This window comes from Bos grunniens, chromosome 6 (assembly GCF_055505025.1).
Source record: "Bos grunniens cultivar Pamir isolate PY7600 chromosome 6, Bosgru_T2T1.0, whole genome shotgun sequence".
In the NCBI taxonomy this organism is placed as follows: Eukaryota; Metazoa; Chordata; class Mammalia; order Artiodactyla; family Bovidae; genus Bos; species Bos grunniens.
Window position 1 is genome coordinate 25,759,206 of NC_141170.1, and position 19,981 is coordinate 25,779,186.

The 19,981-nt window shown below is 41.1% G+C and overlaps 1 protein-coding gene and 1 long non-coding RNA gene across 3 annotated transcripts in view; one reads left to right on the plus strand and one right to left on the minus strand.

The window, feature by feature from the left end:
- The window catches only part of LOC147370426 (uncharacterized), a 40,878-nt gene extending 39,208 nt beyond the window's left edge, over positions 1 to 1,670 (minus strand). Inside the window, exon 1 of one of the 2 annotated variants that reach the window (XR_015165268.1) lies at positions 612 to 1,484. This is a non-coding gene — a long non-coding RNA (uncharacterized LOC147370426). Of the gene's footprint in view, positions 1 to 611 lie in introns of both variants that reach the window. The other variant, XR_015165267.1, reaches the window with a different exon arrangement.
- Positions 1,671 to 9,893: 8,223 nt separating this feature from the next.
- CCNI (cyclin I) overlaps positions 9,894 to 19,981 on the plus strand; it is a 38,806-nt gene continuing 28,718 nt past the window's right edge. Inside the window, exons 1-2 of the mRNA XM_086405209.1 lie at positions 9,894 to 10,434; positions 16,980 to 17,136. Coding sequence (XP_086261335.1) covers positions 17,023 to 17,136 — 114 coding nt within the window. The 5' untranslated portion in view covers positions 9,894 to 10,434; positions 16,980 to 17,022. The remainder of the gene's footprint in view (positions 10,435 to 16,979; positions 17,137 to 19,981) is intronic.

The window sequence follows — 19,981 nt, forward strand, 5'->3', positions numbered from 1 at the left end:
TTTATATTTTACTAGCAGGTCTCAGCTCCTATATATTTTGCAAATCGGGTTCTGCCTTCCTTGCCAACTTGTTGCACCCTTTGCTCTACGGGTGTTCTAGATTTTGCTCTTTCCCAGGTGGCGCTAGTGGTAAAGAACCCGCCTGCTAATGCAGGTGATGCTAGAGATATGGGTTTGATCCCTGGGTCAGGAAGATCCCCTGGAGGAGTGCATGGCTACCCATTCCAGTCTTCTTGCCTGGGGAATCCCATGGACAGAGCAGCCTGTCAGGCTACAGTCCATAGGGTCGCACAGAGTCAGATATGACTGAAGCGAAGCATTGTTCTTCTCTCCTGGTAGGCTGTATCCATAGATTTACATTCCATATCACTTTCAGATGGCTTCATAACACTCCCCAGCCCACTCCTTATCTGTGTCATGTCCTCAGTGGGGACTCAGACTGAGTAGGTTAAAGAAAAAGTTGGGACCATTGCATTTTTAAATTCTGAGGCTCCACAAAAAAGTTTCCTGCTCTGTGTTAGTTACAAAGAGAAATATCTCCACCAGCAAGATTGAAACAGTTTTTCTTATGCATCAGCAGCAAAGAAATGACACTTGAACAATATTTATACCTTTGGAATCACCAAGTCCAGCTGGTCCACAAACTGGTTTCTCACCCTCATTTTTGTCTTCTTTCCTGATGTCACATTTCACTGTGGTAGGAGGTATGACTAAAAGGAAACCTTGACGGCTTCCCCTGTGGCTCAGTTGTGGGGAATCTGCCCGCCCATGCTGGAGACGTGGGTTTGATCCCTGGTCCAGGAGGATTCCAGATGCTGAGGAGCGGCTGAGTCCATGTGCCACAACTGTTGAGCATGCACTCTAGAGCCTGTGAACCACACTACTGAGTTCATGCACTGCAACTACTGAAGCCCATACACCCTAGAGCCCGTGCTGAGCAACAAGAGAAGCCACCGCAATGAGAAGCCTGTGCGCCGCAGCTAGAGCATGGCCCCTGCTTGCTGCAACTAGAGAAAAGCCGGTGCAGCAACGAAGACATATCACAGCCAAAAATAAATAAATACAATTTTAAAAAGGAAATCTTGAAATAAGGCATCAAAGGGAAGAAAAGAGAGAAAGGTCCAAACGGGAGAAAAATACTTCTCAAATGAAAGTCATTTCGAAATATGTGAAAGGCAGATAGAGGGCAGGAGGAAAAGGGGATGACAGAGGATGAGATGATTGGATAGTATCACTGACTCGGTGGACATGAGTTTGACAAACTCCGGGAGTTGGTGATAGACAGGGAATCCTGGCGTGCGGCAGTCCATGGGTCACAAAGAGTCAGACACAACTGAACAACTGAACTGAACTGAATTACTGAAAACACATGGACTAAAAAAGGAAAACACTGAAAGGAAAAAATATAATGTTAATAAAAACCATATTTGTCATTTGTCAAAACATGATTGAAGATCAAGCATGATAGACAAATATTCCAACAGACATTTCCTAAATGAATTACAGTATTTCATGGGAACACCCCACCCTTGAACATCATATGTTCAAGGTTATATTGCTCACAGAGAGCTATTGGTTCATCTTCTTTTTTAACTTTTTAATTTTCTTTTTTACCTTGTTATTTTATAGAGAAGTAAAGCCAATTAACAATGTTGTAATAGTTCCAGGTGGACAGCAAAGGGGCTCAGTCATACATATACATGTATCCATTCTCCCCCAAACTTCCCTCCCATCCAGGATGTCACATAACATTGAGCCCAGTTCCCCGTGCTATACAGTAGGACCTTGTTGGTTATCCTTTTTAAATACAGCAGTATGTACACATTGATCCCAAACTCCCTAACGACCCCTTCCTCCATCCTTTGCCCCTGGCAACCATAATTTCTTTTCTGTGATCTGTTTCTGTTTTGTAAATAAGTTCATTTGTATTATTTCTTTTTAGATTCCAAGTATAAGGGATGTCAAACAGTATTTCTCCTTCTCTGACTTACTTTACTAGAGTATGACAATCTCTAGACCCATCCATATTGCAACAAATGGCATTATTTCATTCCTTTTAATTGCTGAGTGATATTCCATTGTATATACGTACCACATCATCTTTATCCATTCCTCTGTCAACAGACATGTAGGTTTGGTTAATTTTCCTAAGTCCAACAAACTGCTTAGTATGACATTCAGGGCCATTTGTGATCTGGACCCCAAGTTGTCATCTTTGTAGAGGGTAGTATAATTTCATGTGTTGATTTCATGTGTCATCTTGGGTCAGCCATGGTACCCAGATACTTGGTCAATGATTATTTTGGAAGTTTTTATGAAGATTTTGTTTGTTTTGGGATGAGATTTATCAACTAAGTTGGTGGACTTTGGATAAAGCAGATTACCTTCCATAATGTGGGCAAGCCATATCCAACCAGTTGAACATCTCAATATAACAAAGGCTGAGCAAGAAGGAATTCAGCCAGCAGACTACATTTGGACTTGAACTGCAGCTCTTCCAGAGAGCTGCAGTATTCCTCTGCAAATTTTGGACTTACCAAGCCTCCATAGCCATGAGCCATTTCTTAAAATAAATCTCTCTCTCAAAATCCCTCTATATATATAGAAAAAGAGACAGAGATGCAGCCTCTTGGTTCTGTATCTCTGAAGAACCCTGTCCAATACAGGTAGTGATAAGACTGTAGACTCTATAATCGGAATTATATGGATTTAAGATCTGGCTCTGCCATTTACTAACTGCAGAATATAAACTGGGAAAGTTACTTTACCTCTCTAAGCCCATTTTCTCTGTATAAAACCAGGAGTAAAAACAGCCCCCTCGATTCTTTAGCCATGGCCAGATTACATGTCATGAAACTTAGATCTCTCTACTCCTTTGTTTCTGCTGCTCACTGGCCTTTATAAATGTTTTTCTGTGCAGTGAGCAAAATGGTTACTTTTCCCTCCATACCTGCAGTGGTTTTAAAACTATGTTCACAGATTCTTAGATACTCTTCCCTTCAAGAGTATCTCCCCTCCTCTTTACTACAGGCTGGATTTACTGAGTTGCTGCTGCTTCTTTTTTTTCTTTTTAGTATTTACTTATTTAGTTGGCTGTGTTGGGTCTTAGTTGCATGTTGCATCATGTCAGATCTTTCCTTGTGGCACATGGATTCTCTAGCTGTGGCGCAAAGGTTCAGTAGCTGTGGTGCAAGGGCTTAGTTACTCCCGAGCATGTGGGAGTTTAGTTCTCTGGCCAGGGATCAAACCCACGTCACCTGCATTTCGACGCAGATTCCTAACCACCGGATCATCAGAGAGGTCCCTATTGATTTGCTTCTAGTAAACAAAATATGGCAGAAGTGACCGTAGAACATGTCCCACATTAAGTTATAAAATGACTGCAGTTTCCATCTGGGTCTCACGCTCTGTCTCTCTCTCACCACCCGTGCAGTCACAGGCGACTGTGGTCACTTGAGCAGCCCTATGGAAAGGTCTAGTGGCAGTCTGAAGCCTCCTGGCCACAGCCGACACTGAACCTGAAAGCAGATTATCCAGTCCCATGATGACTTCAGCTCCTGTCAACAACTTTGTTGTAGCCTTATGAGAGATCCTAAATCATAACCACCCAGCTAAGGAACTCACAGTTCTTGAGCCTCAGAAATGGTTTGAGATACTACATACTTATTGTTTTACACAGCTAAGTTTCAAGGTAATTTGATCAATAGCAAGTAATTTATGAAACTCCAGTACTTTGGCCACCTCATGCGAAGAGTTGACTCATTGGAAAAGACTCTGATGCTGGGAAGGATTGGGGGCAAGAGGAGAAGGGGACGACAGAGGATGAGATGGCTAGATGGCATCACTGACTCGATGGATGAGTCTCAGTGAACTCTGGGAGTTGGTGATGGACAGGGAGGCCTGGCGTGCTGCGATTTACGGGGTCGCAAAGAGTCGGACACGGCTGAGCGTCTGATCTGATCTGATCTGAATGCCACATTCAAGTCTATAAAAGCCTTTTCTGACCAACATAAAGAATTTCTCCTCTCTGTTTCTTCCCTTGTACAAGGCAGGGAGCTCATGGAGGGTAAGCCATTTTTAACTCTATTAAGTGGGAAAAAATAACCAAACTCAACCCTGGTACATAAAGGGTTAGAAAAGTTAAGCTAACAATTAGTGTTTTCTATGTGTCCTATGCTGGTCTAAGCCTATTGTAAACATTATCCCATTTAGTCCTCATAAAAACCTAGGAGATATACTATTATTATTCCGTTTTACAGTTGATGAAACTGAGGTGAAGTTACAGAGAAGCTGGTTAATTTGCTCATGATCACACAGCTAATAAATATTGAATTAAGAAATGAATGAATACAAGTTTCTTACAAACAGGACCACATATGCTTCTTTGAACCTCATACAGTTTCTAGCCCAATATTCAACTGGGTCTCAAATATTTACTAACTCACTGTCTGCTAACAAAAGAAGCTGATGTATGTGAAAAAGAAGTCTTGGAAACCCTGATTGTGGATAATTTAAATTGATTTCCCAAATATAATTCTTTTCCTTCAGTGAGAAGAAATAAGGATTACAGTAAATATATGCTGTGACGAAACTAAAAACACACTTTGGAAGATGTTTACCTGTCTCTCCATACCTCCCACATAAGTGCTTCACAAGAAATAATGTGTATTGGTAGTTTGATTACATAAGATACACAAAAATATTTTTTGGTGGTTCAGGATTCAAAACAGTTTGTGAGAGTAAAACAGTGTTATTTTAATGGTTTATTTTCTTCCCAAGAACTACAAGGAAAGAATGTTTCTACTGAAGTCTTTTTGATTTGTAAATTTCAAATAGCAGCTTCTGGGGCTCCTTTTAGGAAAGCGTGCAACCAATGGTCCCTCCTGGTGAAGTCTTTCTCAATAAGCACTTATATACCAAGAAACCTAAAGCAAGTTTTTATTCAGAGTTGGTCAAACTCTGGAAAGCAGCTTGTGGTTTCCTATTTTAGAACTTTTGACTTGTTTTCTCTGAGCACTTTCTCTCCAGTTAATAGTAAGTAGGAGGTATAAACAAACGACAAGTACCTACTGTATAGCACAGAGAACTATATTCAATATCTTGTAATAACCTATAATGGAAAAGAATTTGGAAAAGAATATATATATGAAACCAAATCACTTTGCTGCATACCCAAAACTAACACATTGTAAATTAACTACACTTCAATTAAATAATAGTGAGTAGGTGGTCTTTTATATTATTTGGTGAATGTGGATTCCTTTTCTCTTAATGTCTATTTGACATTTAGAGAATGTCAAACTTTACATTTGTTTACTTTACTTTTTACTCCTTTACTCCTCTTACATTTTCTCTGTAGAGATTAAAGAAAACAAGTAATTTGGAGGCTGTAAAAAGGATCTTGAAGCTAAACACTAAAGATAAGTAATTATAAGGACATTAAATCACTTCTTTTGATCTTTTGGGGTTTCTCTTATAGGATGGTACCTTCATAAATTGTCTGCTGAAAACATTACCCTAAAATTTCATTTAAGACAAAGGAGACTAGAAATTTCTCTCTTTAAAGATTAAACAAAGCCTTATCTTCTATATTCACAAAAAGGTAAGCAGTCTGTTTCTAATTATTTTTCTTGAAAGATTATAGATAGCAAACGACTTTGCTCCTCAACTTGTCCTAGATTTCTGGAGGGGGGTCTTACTTCACACTATACTGCATTTCAGAGCAGAGCTTTTATTTTGACAGCACTCTGCTTCGCAGCTTCCTCCTTACTCTGTCACTCTGCACTGGAAGCAAGGCACGTTTCTATTTCAAGATCCCATATTTTAGTCATGAAATAAAACAAATGTAAGAAAATGTTAATAACCTGTTTTCAGGCAGAACTCAACTCTCTAGAAACACAAATATGAACTACTCACTAAAAACTTTTGTTTGAATATTTGTTCTAAGCTTAAAGGCAAGGCAAAAATAACCAGAGGGTGAGTATTTTTGTTCAGACTTCCACACAAGCCAGAAATACCTGTAGGGGAGGCAGTAAAGACTGGTAACTAAAAACACTTCAGACTCCGGAGTAAGACAAGCTGGAATCCTGGCTGTGCCTCTCCAAGCTGTGTGACCCGTCTTGAGGATTTACTTTACCTCTTATTTTATTATTGCTGTTGTTTTTTACTTTTTACTTTACTTCTTTATCTTCTGAAAAATGGGGATGACAAAAATACCTATAGTAGAGGACTGCCGTAGGAACAAACACAAGAGAATGCAATAAAAGTGCTCAGTGCCTGGTACATAGTGAGTAATCAATATATTTCATTTATTAGTACTTAACATGCAGGAGCTTCCCAGGTGGCTCAATGGTAAAGAATCTGCCTGCTAATGCAGGAGACTTGAGTTTGATCCTGGGTGGGGAAGATCCCCTAGAGAAGAAAATGGAACCCACTCCAGTATTCTTGTCTGGGAAATCTCATGGACAGAGGAGCCTGGCGGGCTACAGTCCATGGGGTCGCAAAGAGTCGGATGCGACTGAGCACACACACACACCATGTGCAGAAAGGTAGTTTATTATTTGGGACAAAATATTCCTAAAAATTTTTAATTGAAAAAATATGAATTCCCTATCAATACAGTAGTATTAACTTTTTCTTTATATGCCTTATTTTCTCACAGAATTTCAAAGACTTTTCATTTGTTATAACTTCAATTCATTTTAAAAATGATATTAGTTATTAATAAAAAAGTGATGGTAATAAAATGTAAATTCTTGTGAATGCATAATGAAGAAAAAGAATGTCCATATTTTTTGTTAGGACAACTGGAACAAGTTCCTTACTTACCAATTACTTATAACTACAGATTAAACTGTCATTGGCAATCTCACAGACAGTAAGACAGTTTTATTAAAACTAAGTTTCACAAAGGCTATGTAATGAAGTAAGAGCTCTTAAATACTCTGGGTTAAATTTTAATTGAGTCAAATCTTCTGCCAAGCACTTTGGCAAACTGGTATTCATCAAAAGCCATAAAAATGCAAATAACCCAGAAAAAAGTTACACGTGAAGATGTTAATTGTTCTTTTTGTTTTTTCCCTTGGTTTTTTGGTAACGGCTTTATTGATATATAATTCACATCTCAGATAATTCACCCATTTAATGTGCACCATCCAGTAGCTTTTAGTAACTTAGAGTTTGCAACCATCACCCCAATCAACTGTAAAATACTTTCATCAAAAAGAAACCCCAAAACTTTTACTCATCATTTCCCAATCACATCTCCATTCTTAAGCAACCACTAATCTACTTTCTGAGGCTTCCCAGGTGGCACTAGTGGCAAAGAATCCGCCTGCCAATGCAGGAGAGGTAAGAGACATGAGTTTGATCCCTGGGTCAGGAAGATACCCTGGAGGAAGACATGGCAACCCACTCCAGTATTTGTGCCTGGAGAATCCCATGGACAGAGGATCCTGGTGAGCCATGGACCAGAGGGTCATAATGAGTCGGACATGAGTGAAGCCACTTAGCACCTGCACAATCTACTCTTGTCTATAGATTTGCCTATTCTGAACATTTCATATAAATAGAATCATTATGCTAAGTAAAAGCAGCCAGCCACAAAAGACCGCACATTGTTTACAACGGTTATCCATGTTACACCATGTATCAGTACCTCCTTATGGCCAAATATCATTTCACTGTACAGACATTTGACCATGCATTCACAATTGTGTGTGTTGTCTGTGTTGTCTCCCTTTTCGGTCATGATAAATAATGCCCTTCTGAACATTTACATACAAGTTTCTGCATGGACATGTTTACATTTCTTTTGACTACATACCTGGGAATGGAATTGGTATTATTCTTACAGTACTGAAAATCATAAGCAATTTCACTGTCCAACAAAGAATGGTATTATGCAAAATAAATGTTGCCTATGTAGAAGGAAGACCATGCAGCCATACAGACCATGCAAGAAAAAGGATGTGAGTGTGCTAAGCCGCTTCAGTTGTGTCAGACTCTGTGCAACCCTATGGACTGTAGCCAGCCAGGCTCCCCTGTCCATGGGGATTTTCCAGGCAAGAATATTGGAGTGGGTTGCCATGCCCTCCTCCAGGGGATCTTCCCCAATCCAGGGATTGAACCTGTCTCTTCTGTCTCCTGCATTGGCAGGGGGGTTCTTTACAGCTAGTGCCACCTGGGAAGTCCGGGGTAAAAAAAAAAAAAAAGCAAAGTACGACCTTCTTAAAATCCTTTCTGGGTTTCCCTTCCCTGTTCTGTCATAGGGACCTGCCCTCTGCCTCTGACCTCAGAGCTCTCCCCCTCAATTCTCTGAAGACCAGCCACACTGCTTTTAGAGATTTTTTAAAATATCTAAGATCCAGAGTCTTTGCATTTGTTTCCTCTGCTTGTATCACAGTTTCCCCACTTTGATGACCACTGGTTTCAAGTATCATCTTAAATGTCTCTTCCTCAAAGAAACCTTCTCTGATATCCCTAACTAGTCTAGGATTAGGTGTTTCCATAGCAGCCTGCAATTTTCCATCTTAATACTGCTAACTGTTTATTCAGTCAGTGATCAAGTATTGAGAGCCTTTTACATGCAGGAATACACGGTAAAATAAAACATGCAAGACCCCAGACATCCTAGACCTTATATTCTACAGAGGGAATGCAACATACAAGTAAACAAATCACCCTACTGGGTGATTTTAGTTAATGATAATTAGCTCCACGGTTTTCCTCTGTGTTTGGATAGTAAACTCCACGGAGGTAGAAGCTATTTGTCTTAGTTACTTCCAGTTTGCTAGAGCTTATTAGCACCTAGCTGGCTGAATAAGCTAAAAACAAATTTAAGTGACTGTTAAAAACAGGCATATAAAAAACAGAAATGGAAAACACAAATGTAACTACTTCTGTAAACAGTTCAGTTTGAGGGTTTTTTTCCTTTTTCAAAACTTTCTGTAATTCTATTCTTTTTATAACTACAACAATTTTAAAAGATAAGCAAAAAATCACCAAAGTCCGTAAAGAAACCCCAAATAAAACACATTTATATGTTATCACACACTCATTAACAGACGTGGTAGTAAACCTACACTGAAATACTCAGATGCGTTGGTTAACAGTATAGAATTTCCTTGGCGCCTTACCAAGTAGGTTCCCGGCTGCCAGCAATGTAATTTACAAAAAAAAGGTGCTTAAGAATATGCCCCCCGCAATTTCCCCGATCTCTAATACACTTGAGAATCTCCCTACCCTGGACGTGGCAGCAAAAAAAAACAAAAACAAAAAAACCCTGAAATTCTATTTTTCTGTCAACGATGAGAAGAGAACACAGAACTTTTTGCGAGGTCAACAAAGAATGCAAGACTTTTACACAACAGATCGCCGGCTTTTCCCCAAAAGATCCTTTTACAAGCCCCAAAGACAAAAGATGGGCTGGTAAAACTAGGTAGCCCTAGGTTTGGCCAGGAGAGCATCCAGATAAAACCCCACCCCCTACCAGAGCACTCAGCCTGGTCTTTCTTTCCCCCGGGCGCATGCGCAGCGCACTCTCCTGCCTCCGCACGCCTTTTCCAGCGAGACGAGGAGGCGCTTACGTCACCATGCCGTCGAAGAGAAAACCCTTCCGCTGCTCCACGGGAAAACGAGTCCACGCACCTTTAGCTTTCCTTACCCCTCCTCCTACCCCAATGCCAAAGACTTTCCCAGTCCGTTGCCAACATCCCAGCTTTTTGCCGAACTTCTGAGTATGTTCGTTGGACGGAAAAGGCGGCGGAAAGGGAAAATGGGAGGATGAGAGACCAGACCAGGGTTGTTTACGGAGAGCGAGCGAGTCTAGGAATCGGTCCGCGAGGGCGGAGCCGAGGAAGCCGGCACTTCTTTCTCTCTTCCCCTCCCTCCCCAGCCTTCCCCGCGAGCGGACGCGGCATCGCCTCTGTCTCGCTTTTTTCTTATTTTTCTCCCCCCTTTCCCCTTCCTTTTTTTTTTTCTTTTCATTTTTTCCCCCTTCCCCCCCTTTCACCATTTCCCCTTGGAGGCGCTTCCCCTGGGCAGGGGCAGAGCCGGTCTCACCCCCCGCCTCTCCCCGGCCCCCGCCGCCCTATGGCGAGAGGGAACCCCCTCCCCACCCGGGCACAAGCGGCGGCGGTTGGAGGAGCGGGACCGGCGGCGGCGGCCTCAGGTCCGGGGGCGTCATGGAACTAATTCGCTGACCAACCCACCGGCTGCAGCCGTGCGTCCCGCTCGAGCGCCAGCTCCCGCGCCCTCCGGCCCGCTTCCCCCTCTTCTCCCTCCTCAGTCGGCCCGGTCCTGGTCCCGCGCGTCTCGTCGCCGCGCGCAGAGGAAAATGAGGTGGTAACGGGCCCCCGGATGACCCCTCGTCACCACTTTGAGGTCTACAGTTCTGCCGGGGAGGAGGAGGAGGAGGAAGAAGAAGAGGAGAAGGTGAGGGGCGGGGACGGTCCCCGCCACCCGCGCGCGACCCCCTCCAGCGCCGCGCGCTCCGTCTGGGAAATCTGCCGGACACCCCCCACCCCACCCCTCTCACCAACAACTCGGCACCTGCCCAGTTTGGAAACAGCTCCGCTGGGTTCCCTTTCGGGCCAATTTTTTCCGTCAGCGCGTAACTTTTTTTGTAGCTGCAGCAAATCGCCTCCTAGTGCGCGTTCTAGGCTCCGCGAGCCCGGGGGATACACAAAGAAGGGGACACACCCCCAACCCTAGACCTCAGGGGGCCCGGGGGAAGATCGTTCACTTTGCAAAGCAGGCGGTGCCGGGGACGGGACGGGACGGGGCGGGGCGGGGCGGGGTGGGGTGGGGGGGCAGATGATGGGGAGAACCTACGGGAAGGCGGGGGAGAGGAACGTTACCCTTGGTTTTGGGTGGTGGGGAGATCTGGCGAAGGAGCTGAGCTTAGAGTTTGCACCCTAAGGGCAGATAAGAAGACCGAAAAGTTGAAGAGGGCGGAAGGCCCTCTGCCGAGCTAGTGATTCCACTGCAGATCGTTTGGGTAGGAGTTGCGAATTAGATAGCAAAGTAGTGGAAGTATCTTTCCGGAGGTAGGATGGCATTAGACTGGAGATCTTTGAATGTCAAAAGTATTCAACTTTTATTCTGTCGGTGGGAGCCACTCAGCGTTTGAACAACAGCAGTGTGACATGATGTTAATAGTAACACTTGTTGAGGCTTACTATTGGACAAGCATGGTTCTAAGTGGTTTGGAACTTACTGAATCTTAACAGGGGTAGGTGGGTCAGAAACATTTTACAAATGAGAGAAACTGAGGCTCCATAAAATTAATTTTTCCTACTAGATGACAGCCAGGACACGGTGGCCAGAATTCCATCCTACACAGTCTGACTGTGCTGTACAGTCTGTATCTCGGAAAAAATTAAAGTAGTGTTATCTGCTTCTAGCTTTTCCAGGTCATTTGTGGCAGACAAAGTAGAAGGGAACAGACAAGGAAGAATGGACAGGATTCAGATTTGCTAGTCTGGGACCAGACATGAGAAATTCCGAGCTTCTGAACTAGAAGTTTCTAAATACTGATGAAGAGCAGACCAGTAGAATCAGCGTGTTTGGGGAAGGTGCACTTGGATGGTTTGCAGTTAAACTGAGTTAATTGAGTTTTCATGGCAGTGTGACATACTAGTTTAGAATAGAACTCTCAAATGTTTCTTGGTTAAGATTGGAAGCTTAACGGTGTGTACGTGTTTTATTCTGATTGTATGCCACAATCAAAGGTGAAAAGTATTCACCTTTCTGTGCATGTTTCTTCGTCTTTAAAAGAGGCTTAATAAAAATACAAACTTAATAATGTGCTTCCCTGGTAGCTCAGTCCGTAAAGGATCTGCCTGCACTGCAGGAGACGTGGGTTTGATCCCTGGGTCCAGAACATCCCCTGGAGAACAGCAAGCCCATGGAGTTGAAAGAGTTGGGCACAACTTGGTGACTAAACTCCCACCACCAAACTAATACCGTTCTTTGAGTTTGAGGAGTTAATATGGCAGTATTTTGAACAATACCTGGCCAAGTGATAAGCACTTAACTATTTTTTAGCTAAGCACTTAATAAGTGTAAACTATTACTATTATTTATTTAGCACAGTGCTGAACTCTGGAGAGTGTTTGCCATCAAGGTTAATAGGAGAGACCATCCTACAGATAATCAGTTATCACAGTAAAGTTATCCACTTCAGTAAACTTAACATTGATACTTTTACTTTTGTCATATCTGTTGGAATTCTCATTATATCAGTTGACCCAAAAGTGACCCTCTCTCTACAGGATCCAGATATTGAGTTTATATCTTATCTGCAATAGCCAGATCAGATACTGCAGTTTCACTTTTCTGTAGGTTGGAAAATCTGGAACATCCCTACGAATGTTCTCCATGCTTGTATTATTTATATCCCCTTTTTTTGAAGTTTAAGGAAATATGACATCTTTGTTATGTTTCCCTGTTGTGTTTTGTTTTTTCTGTTGATATGGTGTAGGGCTTCCCTTGTGGCTCAGCTGGTAAAGAATCCACCTGCAACACAGGAGACCTGGGTTCAATCCCTGGGTTGGGAATATCCCCTGGAGAATGGAAAGGCAGCCCACTCCAGTGGCAGAATTCCATGGACTGTATAGTCCATGGGGTTGCAAAGAGTCAGACAGGACTGAGCGACTTTCATTTCACTTCGTGGCGTGTTACATTGATTTCTGAATATTAAACCAACTTTGCATTCCTGGGCTAAATCCCACTTGGTTATGGTGTGTAATCCACTTTTTATGTTTTCAGATACAGATTGCTAGTATTTTGTTGATGAATTCTGCCTCTGTATTTAAAAGAGATATATATTGGCCTACAGTTTTCCTACTGTAGTCTTTGGTTTTGGTAGCAGGATCATAACTGGCCTTATAAAATGAGTTGAGAAGGGCTCCTCCTCTTTATTTTTAGGAAGAGTTTATGAAGAATTTGTCTTAATGTTTCTGTAAATGTTTGGTAGAATTCACCAGTGAAGCTATTTGGGCATGGGGTTTTCTTTAGTTTGTCTTACTAATTTTATTTTATTTTATTTTTGTCTTACTAATTTTAGAAAGCTGGCAGATCCTAGTGAGCCACCCTGGTGAGAGTACCTAAAGGAATGAAAAAAGTTTTGACAAGAGATAATTAATTACTGATTAAAATTAGGTTTAGAAGAAGTCTTAGAACCTCAAGAGTTGAGTCTGTATCCCGTATAGGTATTTCTTCTAAATAACCTCTTGACAGGTGATTATCTAGTTTACACTCGTGTTTCTGAGGTTGATATTTATGTTTACTTTAAATGAAATTATAGTGAGTCTGTTTATCTCAGATTGTGGAGAATTTGGAAAAGTACCAAGGCAACAAAATTGGAATCTCAGAACATCTCAGCAGAGTATAACAGTAAATGGAATTTGACAAGATGACTTTGTTTAAAGAAAGAATGCATTTAAAGTCCTGAACAAAGATGTAATGTCCTCCCCCAACCCCAAAAAAGGCACCAAAAGCCCCCAGCACAATGAGGCGGGGAGGTAGAGAAGTTTGCCTGAGAGTGTACCTTAGAAAGTCTTAAGAGTTTTAGCTGAGCATAAATTTTGTCTCAGTAATTCAATAGTTTCTTTAAAAAAAGTAGCTAGTGATCTTAGAGGGCATTAATAATTAAATTGGTGCTAATTTTGAAGCGCTAAAATCATGTCACATGAGGAACTCTTGAATAGTTTTTCATTTCTGCAGAGGATGAACTGATGAGCACGATAACAGCCTTCAAACATTTGAAGGCTTGATCTTTGAAAGAGATCAGACTTGGGTTTGTTTTGGTTATAGTTTTTTGGTTTTGGCCCCAAGGGCTGAAATGAGCCTTTGATTCTATTTCTGTTTCATCAGGATGCTGCTGTGGGCCCAGTGGGTTACGAAAACATGATATTGATGGATATGATTGCAAAGGAATTTATAGGGAAGATAGTTCTTGGAAGAAATTACCTTTTAGATGGATCTTTCAGGATAGTCTTTCAGGATAGTTTCTATTTTCCACTAAGTTACTTAACTTGTTTCTTAAAAAAGCGCTTCATGCTTGGTATAAAAAATTTGCAAAAATCCAGAAGTTTAAAGAAACAAAAACAAAATCACTGTCCTGTTAACCAGAGGTAGTTTGCAGTAGGTTAAGCAGTAAGTTAGTGAAATATGTGGGGTGATTCATAGGGAAGAGGATATTAGCTAGAGTTGGGGCAGAGGGAACACAGAAATTGAAGATTAGGCTTGTATATTTTGTTTTTTCAAATTTTAATTTTTATAAAAAATTAGGGACTTTGTTAAAACTAGACATTAAAACATTTTTTTAAAGAATCCCTGGAATCTGAAGCAAATAGGTAATACAGGTACGTAGTTGATAAAATGGAATAGTTATTCGAGGTCTTCAATGAAAAACAGCATTCCCCTGCTGCTTGACTTCCCCACTCTCTTCTCTCCTCATTTCCTAGAGGTTTTCTCATTCCATAGAGGTTAACCACTCTTAGCTTTTTCTCTTGTTATTTAAAAACCATACTTTCAAATAACTACTGCTGTTTTTTGATGTTTGAGTTTTAGATATTATTTATGTTTTCTTCTGAAATATAAAGATGAGGCTCTCTTTCTGCCTTCTAGCTCCCTCATCCTACCAGTGTAGTTTTATCACAGTGTTTGTGTTGAAATCTCTATTCAGTATTTTCATTATTATTGCTTTGTAAATATTGTGGTATATTATTATATTTCAGTTCAGTTGCTCACTCGTGTCTGACTTTACAACCCCATGTACTGTAGCACGCCAGGCTTCCCTGTCGATCACCAGTTTCTGGAGCTTGCTCAAGCTCGTGTCCATTGAGTGGTCATTGATGCCATCCAACCATCTCATCCTGTTTCGTCCTCTTCTACTCCTGCCTTTAATCTTTCCCAGCATCAGGGTCTTTTCTAATTAGTCAGCTCTTCACATCAGGTGGCTGAAGTATTGGAACTTCAGCTTCAACATAGTCCTTCCAATGAATATTCAGAACTGATTTTTTTTAGGATTGACTGGTTTGATCTTGCAGTCCATGGGACTCTCAAGAGTCTTCTCCAACGCCACAGTTCAAAAGCATCAATTCTTTGACTTTCAGCTTTCTTTATGGTCCATCTCTCACATCCATATATAACTACTGGAAAAACCATAGCTTTGACTATACGGACCTTTGTTGGCAAAGTAATGGCTCTGCTTTTTAATATGCTGTCCAGGTTTTCATAGCTTTTCTTATTATATTTTCTTATATTTACTTTCTTGCATAATCTCTTTTTCTGAATTTAATAACCTTTTTTAGTTGCTTTGTTGTTGTTCAGTCACTAAGTTGTGTCCAACTTTTTGCAGCCCCATGGACTGCAGCATGCCAGTCTTCCCTGTCCTTCACTATCAGCGGGAGTTTGCCCAAAAAATCTATCTGCCAGTGCAGGAGACTCCAGAGATGCAGGTCTACCCCTGGGTCAGAAAGATCCCTTGGAATAGGAAATGGCAACCCACTCCAGAATTCTTGCCTGGAGAATCCTATGGTCAGAGGAACCTGGCTGGCTACAGTCCATAGGGTTGCAGAATCTGAGCATGCATGCACATACATGTCCATTGAGTTGGTGATGCCATCCAACCATTTCATCCTTTGTTGCCCCCACCCCCTTCTCCTCCTAGCCTCATTCTTTCCCAGCATCAGGGTCTCTTTCAGTGAATCGGCTCTTCACATCAGGTGGCCAAAGTATTGGAGATTCAGTATCAGTCCTTCCAATGAATGTTCAGGGTTGATTTTCTTTAGGATTGACTGGTTTGATCTCTTTGCTGTCCAGGGGACTCTCAAGAGTTTTCTCTGGCACCATAATTCGAAAGCATCAATTCTTTGGCAGCTAACTTTCATCAAATCTAATTACGTTTTCTTCACATCCTTCCACAGTGTCTCCAGTTTTCTACATACAGTTAAATCTCTGTGGTTTCCTTTTTTTTTTTTTTTTTAACTTTAATGTAGAAACATCTCTCAGACTCTCAGATGCTTTGTGCTGATCTAGACTTTGCTTTTTAGACTTGCTCATTTTAGAGTGCCAGTTACCTTGCATGCTAAGTCACTTCAGCTGTGACTGACTCTTTGCAGCCCTATGGACTGGGGCCTGCCAGGCCCCTCTATCCATGGGATTCTCCAGGCAAGAATACTGGAGTGGGTTGCCATTTCCTCCTCCAGGGGATCTTCCGAACCCACGGATCAAACCCATATCTCTATGTCTCCTGCATTGGCAGGTGGATTCTTTACCACTAGTGCCAGTTACCTTACTGTTGGGCTTTCTAGATTGGCATTGTCAAGTAGAAATTACTGCCTTGATAGAAATGTTCCTTTGCCGTACTGTCCAGTGCAATATTCACTGTCCACATGCAGCTGTTTAGTACTTGAAATATGGCTAGTGTGACCGAGGAATTTTAACTTTATTCATTTCTGATTTTAATAGCTACTTGTGTAGCTAGTGGATACTCTATTGGGAAGCACAGTTCAGGATGGTTTCATACTTAAGGGGATAGTTTCATACTACGTGGAAATGGTTTTTTTTTTTTTTTTTAATGAAGAGACTGTTTAGCCCTTATCTGATTAGATTTTAAACAGGAATATTTGGGACAACTAGTTCTAAAAATTTCTAGTTTAAAAAGCCTATGACTTAGTTTTGACACATTGATGTTTTGATCAAAGTCCAAAGATTCTGTCAATTATATGGTCATGTTTTTGTCTCTCTATAACTGAACTTCAGATTTAAAGGGAGAATGTTTTAGATAACTGATGATTATTGTAAACATTTTAATATATGGTATTTTAAAGAGTTGTAAAATCCTATATTGCCTCATAACATTTTTATTTTATGAATTGCTTAATAAGTACCAACATATTTATACAATGCTACACTTACTATATATGTGTAATTAAATATAGAACATTGTTTTATATTTGCTTTTATAGGTAGCTACATCAAGCTGGGTGGCAGGCAGATCCATAGGATATCATGAAGTTTCCAGGGCCTTTGGAAAACCAGAGATTGTCTTTCCTATTGGAAAAGGCAATCTCTAGGGAAGCCCAGATGTGGAAAGTGAATGTGCCGAAAATACCTACAAATCAGGTAAAGATTTCTCTCTCTTCACTCTAGATAGGTGGCTTTTATTACCACTATTATGTGTAACAGTATCTTGACACTGAATTGGAGAAATATGTATATAAATATGTATATAATACATAAAGATATTCTTTATATGAGAAAAAATGAACTGTTTGCTTTTTTGTTTTATCTGGGTTACACCTTTAGGAATATAAGTATGTCCCTTCCCTTTCCTTGTAGCACAATACTTAGAGTAGGAGGCCTTCTTTATTTCTAGGTACATAGCTCACCTTAGAGGCTGAACATAATCACATCCTTATCTTTAGTGATCAAAACCTTTTTCCTTCATAAATATTAGTAGAGAATTACATAACCTACTAAGGTCGTGTCAGTGTTGAAAACTTCTAGAAAGATAATCACCAGCTTACCTCTTAATTACTGTTGGCTATATGCCTTTTGCTGAGCACTGAAGAATTGATACTTTTGAACTGTGGTGTTGGAGAAGGCTCTTGAGAATCCCTTGGACTGCAAGGAGATCCAACCAGTCCATCCTAAAGGAGATCAGTCCTGGGTGTTCATTGGAAGAACTGATGCTGAAGCTGAAACTCCAATATCTTGGCCACCTCATGCGAAGGGTTGACTCATTGGAAAAGACCCTGATGCTGGGAGGGATTGGGGGCAGGAGGAGAAGGGGATGACAGAGGATGAGATGGCTGGATGGCATCACCGACTCGATGGACATGAGTTTGGGTGAACTCAGGGAGTTGGTGATGGACAGGGAGGCCTGGCGTGCTGTGATTCATGGGGTTGCAAAGAGTCGGACACGACTGAGTGACTGAACTGAAGATATGCCTTTTCTCTTAGAAATTTCATATAATTAGAGTTTTTATTTTTTTAACAAATAGCTGTGAATATGTCTACTCTCCAAAATTTACTGGTATAACATGAGAGTGAAAAACTTGGCCTAAAACTCAACATTCAGAAAATGAAGATCATGGCATCCAGTCCCATCACTTCATGGCAAATAGATGGGGAAACAGTGGAAACAGTGTCAGACTTTATTTTGGGGGGCTCCAAAATCACTGCAGATGGTGACTACAGCCATGAAATTAAAAGACGCTTACTCCTTGGAAGGAAAATTATGTCTAACCTAGATAGCATATTCAAAAGCAGAGACATTACTTTGCCAACAAAGGTCCGTCTAGTCAAGGCTATGGTTTTTCCTGTGGTCATGTATGGATGTGAGAGTTGGACTGTGAAGAAGGCTGAGCGCCAAAGAATTGATGGTTTTGAACTGTGGTGTTGGAGAAGACTCTTGAGAGTCCCTTGGACTGCAAGGAGATCCAACCAGTCCATTCTGAAGGAGATCAGCCCTGGGATTTCTTTGGAAGGAATGATGCTAAGGCTGAAACTCCAGTACTCTGGCCACCTCATGCAAAGAGTTGACTCATTGGAAAAGACTCTGATGCTGGGAGGGACTGGGGGCAGGAGGAGAAGGGGACGACAGAGCATGGGATGGCTGGATGGCATCACTGACTCGATGGACGTGAGTCTGAGTGAACTCTGGGAGTTGGTGATGGACAGGGAGGCCTGGTGTGCTGCGATTCATGGGGTCACAAAGGGTTGGACACGACTGAGCAACTGAACTGAACTGAACACATCGTTTATCCCTAGTACCTAGCTTTGTGCTTGGGATAAAGAATATGGCGAATAAATTTTCAGTATGTGTAAGCAAATGACAGTATCTAAGCTTCCCTGGTAGCTTAACAGTAAAGAATCCCCCTGCAATGCAGGAGACTTGGGTTCAATCCCTGGGTTGGGAAGAATTTCTATCCCCTGGAATAGGAAATGGCAACCCACTCCAGTATTCTTGCCTGGAGAATTCCATGGACAGAGCAGCCTAGTGGGTTGCAGTCCATGGAGTCATAAGAGTTGGACATGACGTAGTGCTAAACCACCACACCATAGGTTATTGATGTCTATGTGCTTTTTCTAATTCCAGCCTACTTTTATCTTCTTTCCCACAAGCTGAAGAAATACATGTTTTGCTTTTAGTGTTACTTAATTGTTGTTTTGGGAATTGGGAAATTAGTTAATCTGAAAGCCTTTTATACTAGGACCATTTGCATGTGTTATCAAATACATTTAATATCTTACTTGATCCTTTGAGGGCTTCCCTTATAGAGTCCATAAGATCGCACACACTTGATCCTTTGAAAAAGGCAGTAGTCCCAAATTGCTCAGGATTTCAAATAGTAAGTAGTAGAGTTATAATTTTGAACTTGAGGCAGTTTTCTTCCCATTATACTTTTTATTTTTATATGCTTGTGTGATTCAGTCATTCAGTAAATGTTTAAGTGTGATATTCTGAGCACTGTTCTAGCATTGGGGATACAACTGTGAGAAAAACAGAAATTTCTGCTCTTATGTTCTGACATTCTAATAAGCCTCAAAGCTTTATTACATCTGCTTTTAAAACCATTTTTTTCTCCTATTATCTCAAGTCAGCATGCAACCAGCATGCATGATAAACTTTTATAACATGGTCTTTGAAGGTGATTTCTATCAAGATGATAGTATATTGCTATATTGTCACTTATTCTGACCTATTTTTATAGCTATTTTAACAGATATTATTAATGTGTAATACCAGAGAACAGAACAGGATCAGAACTTCTAAGACGGATCTTTTTAAGGTTTTGCCTTTGGTAATGCCAAGTAGAAGCCCTACTTAGTGTTAGTCACTCAGTCGTGTCTGACTCTTTGTGATTCCATGGACTGTAGCCCTCCAGGCACCTCAATCCACAGATTCTCTAGGCAAGAATGCCGGAGTGGGTTGCGATTCCCTTCCCCAGGGGATATTCCCAAT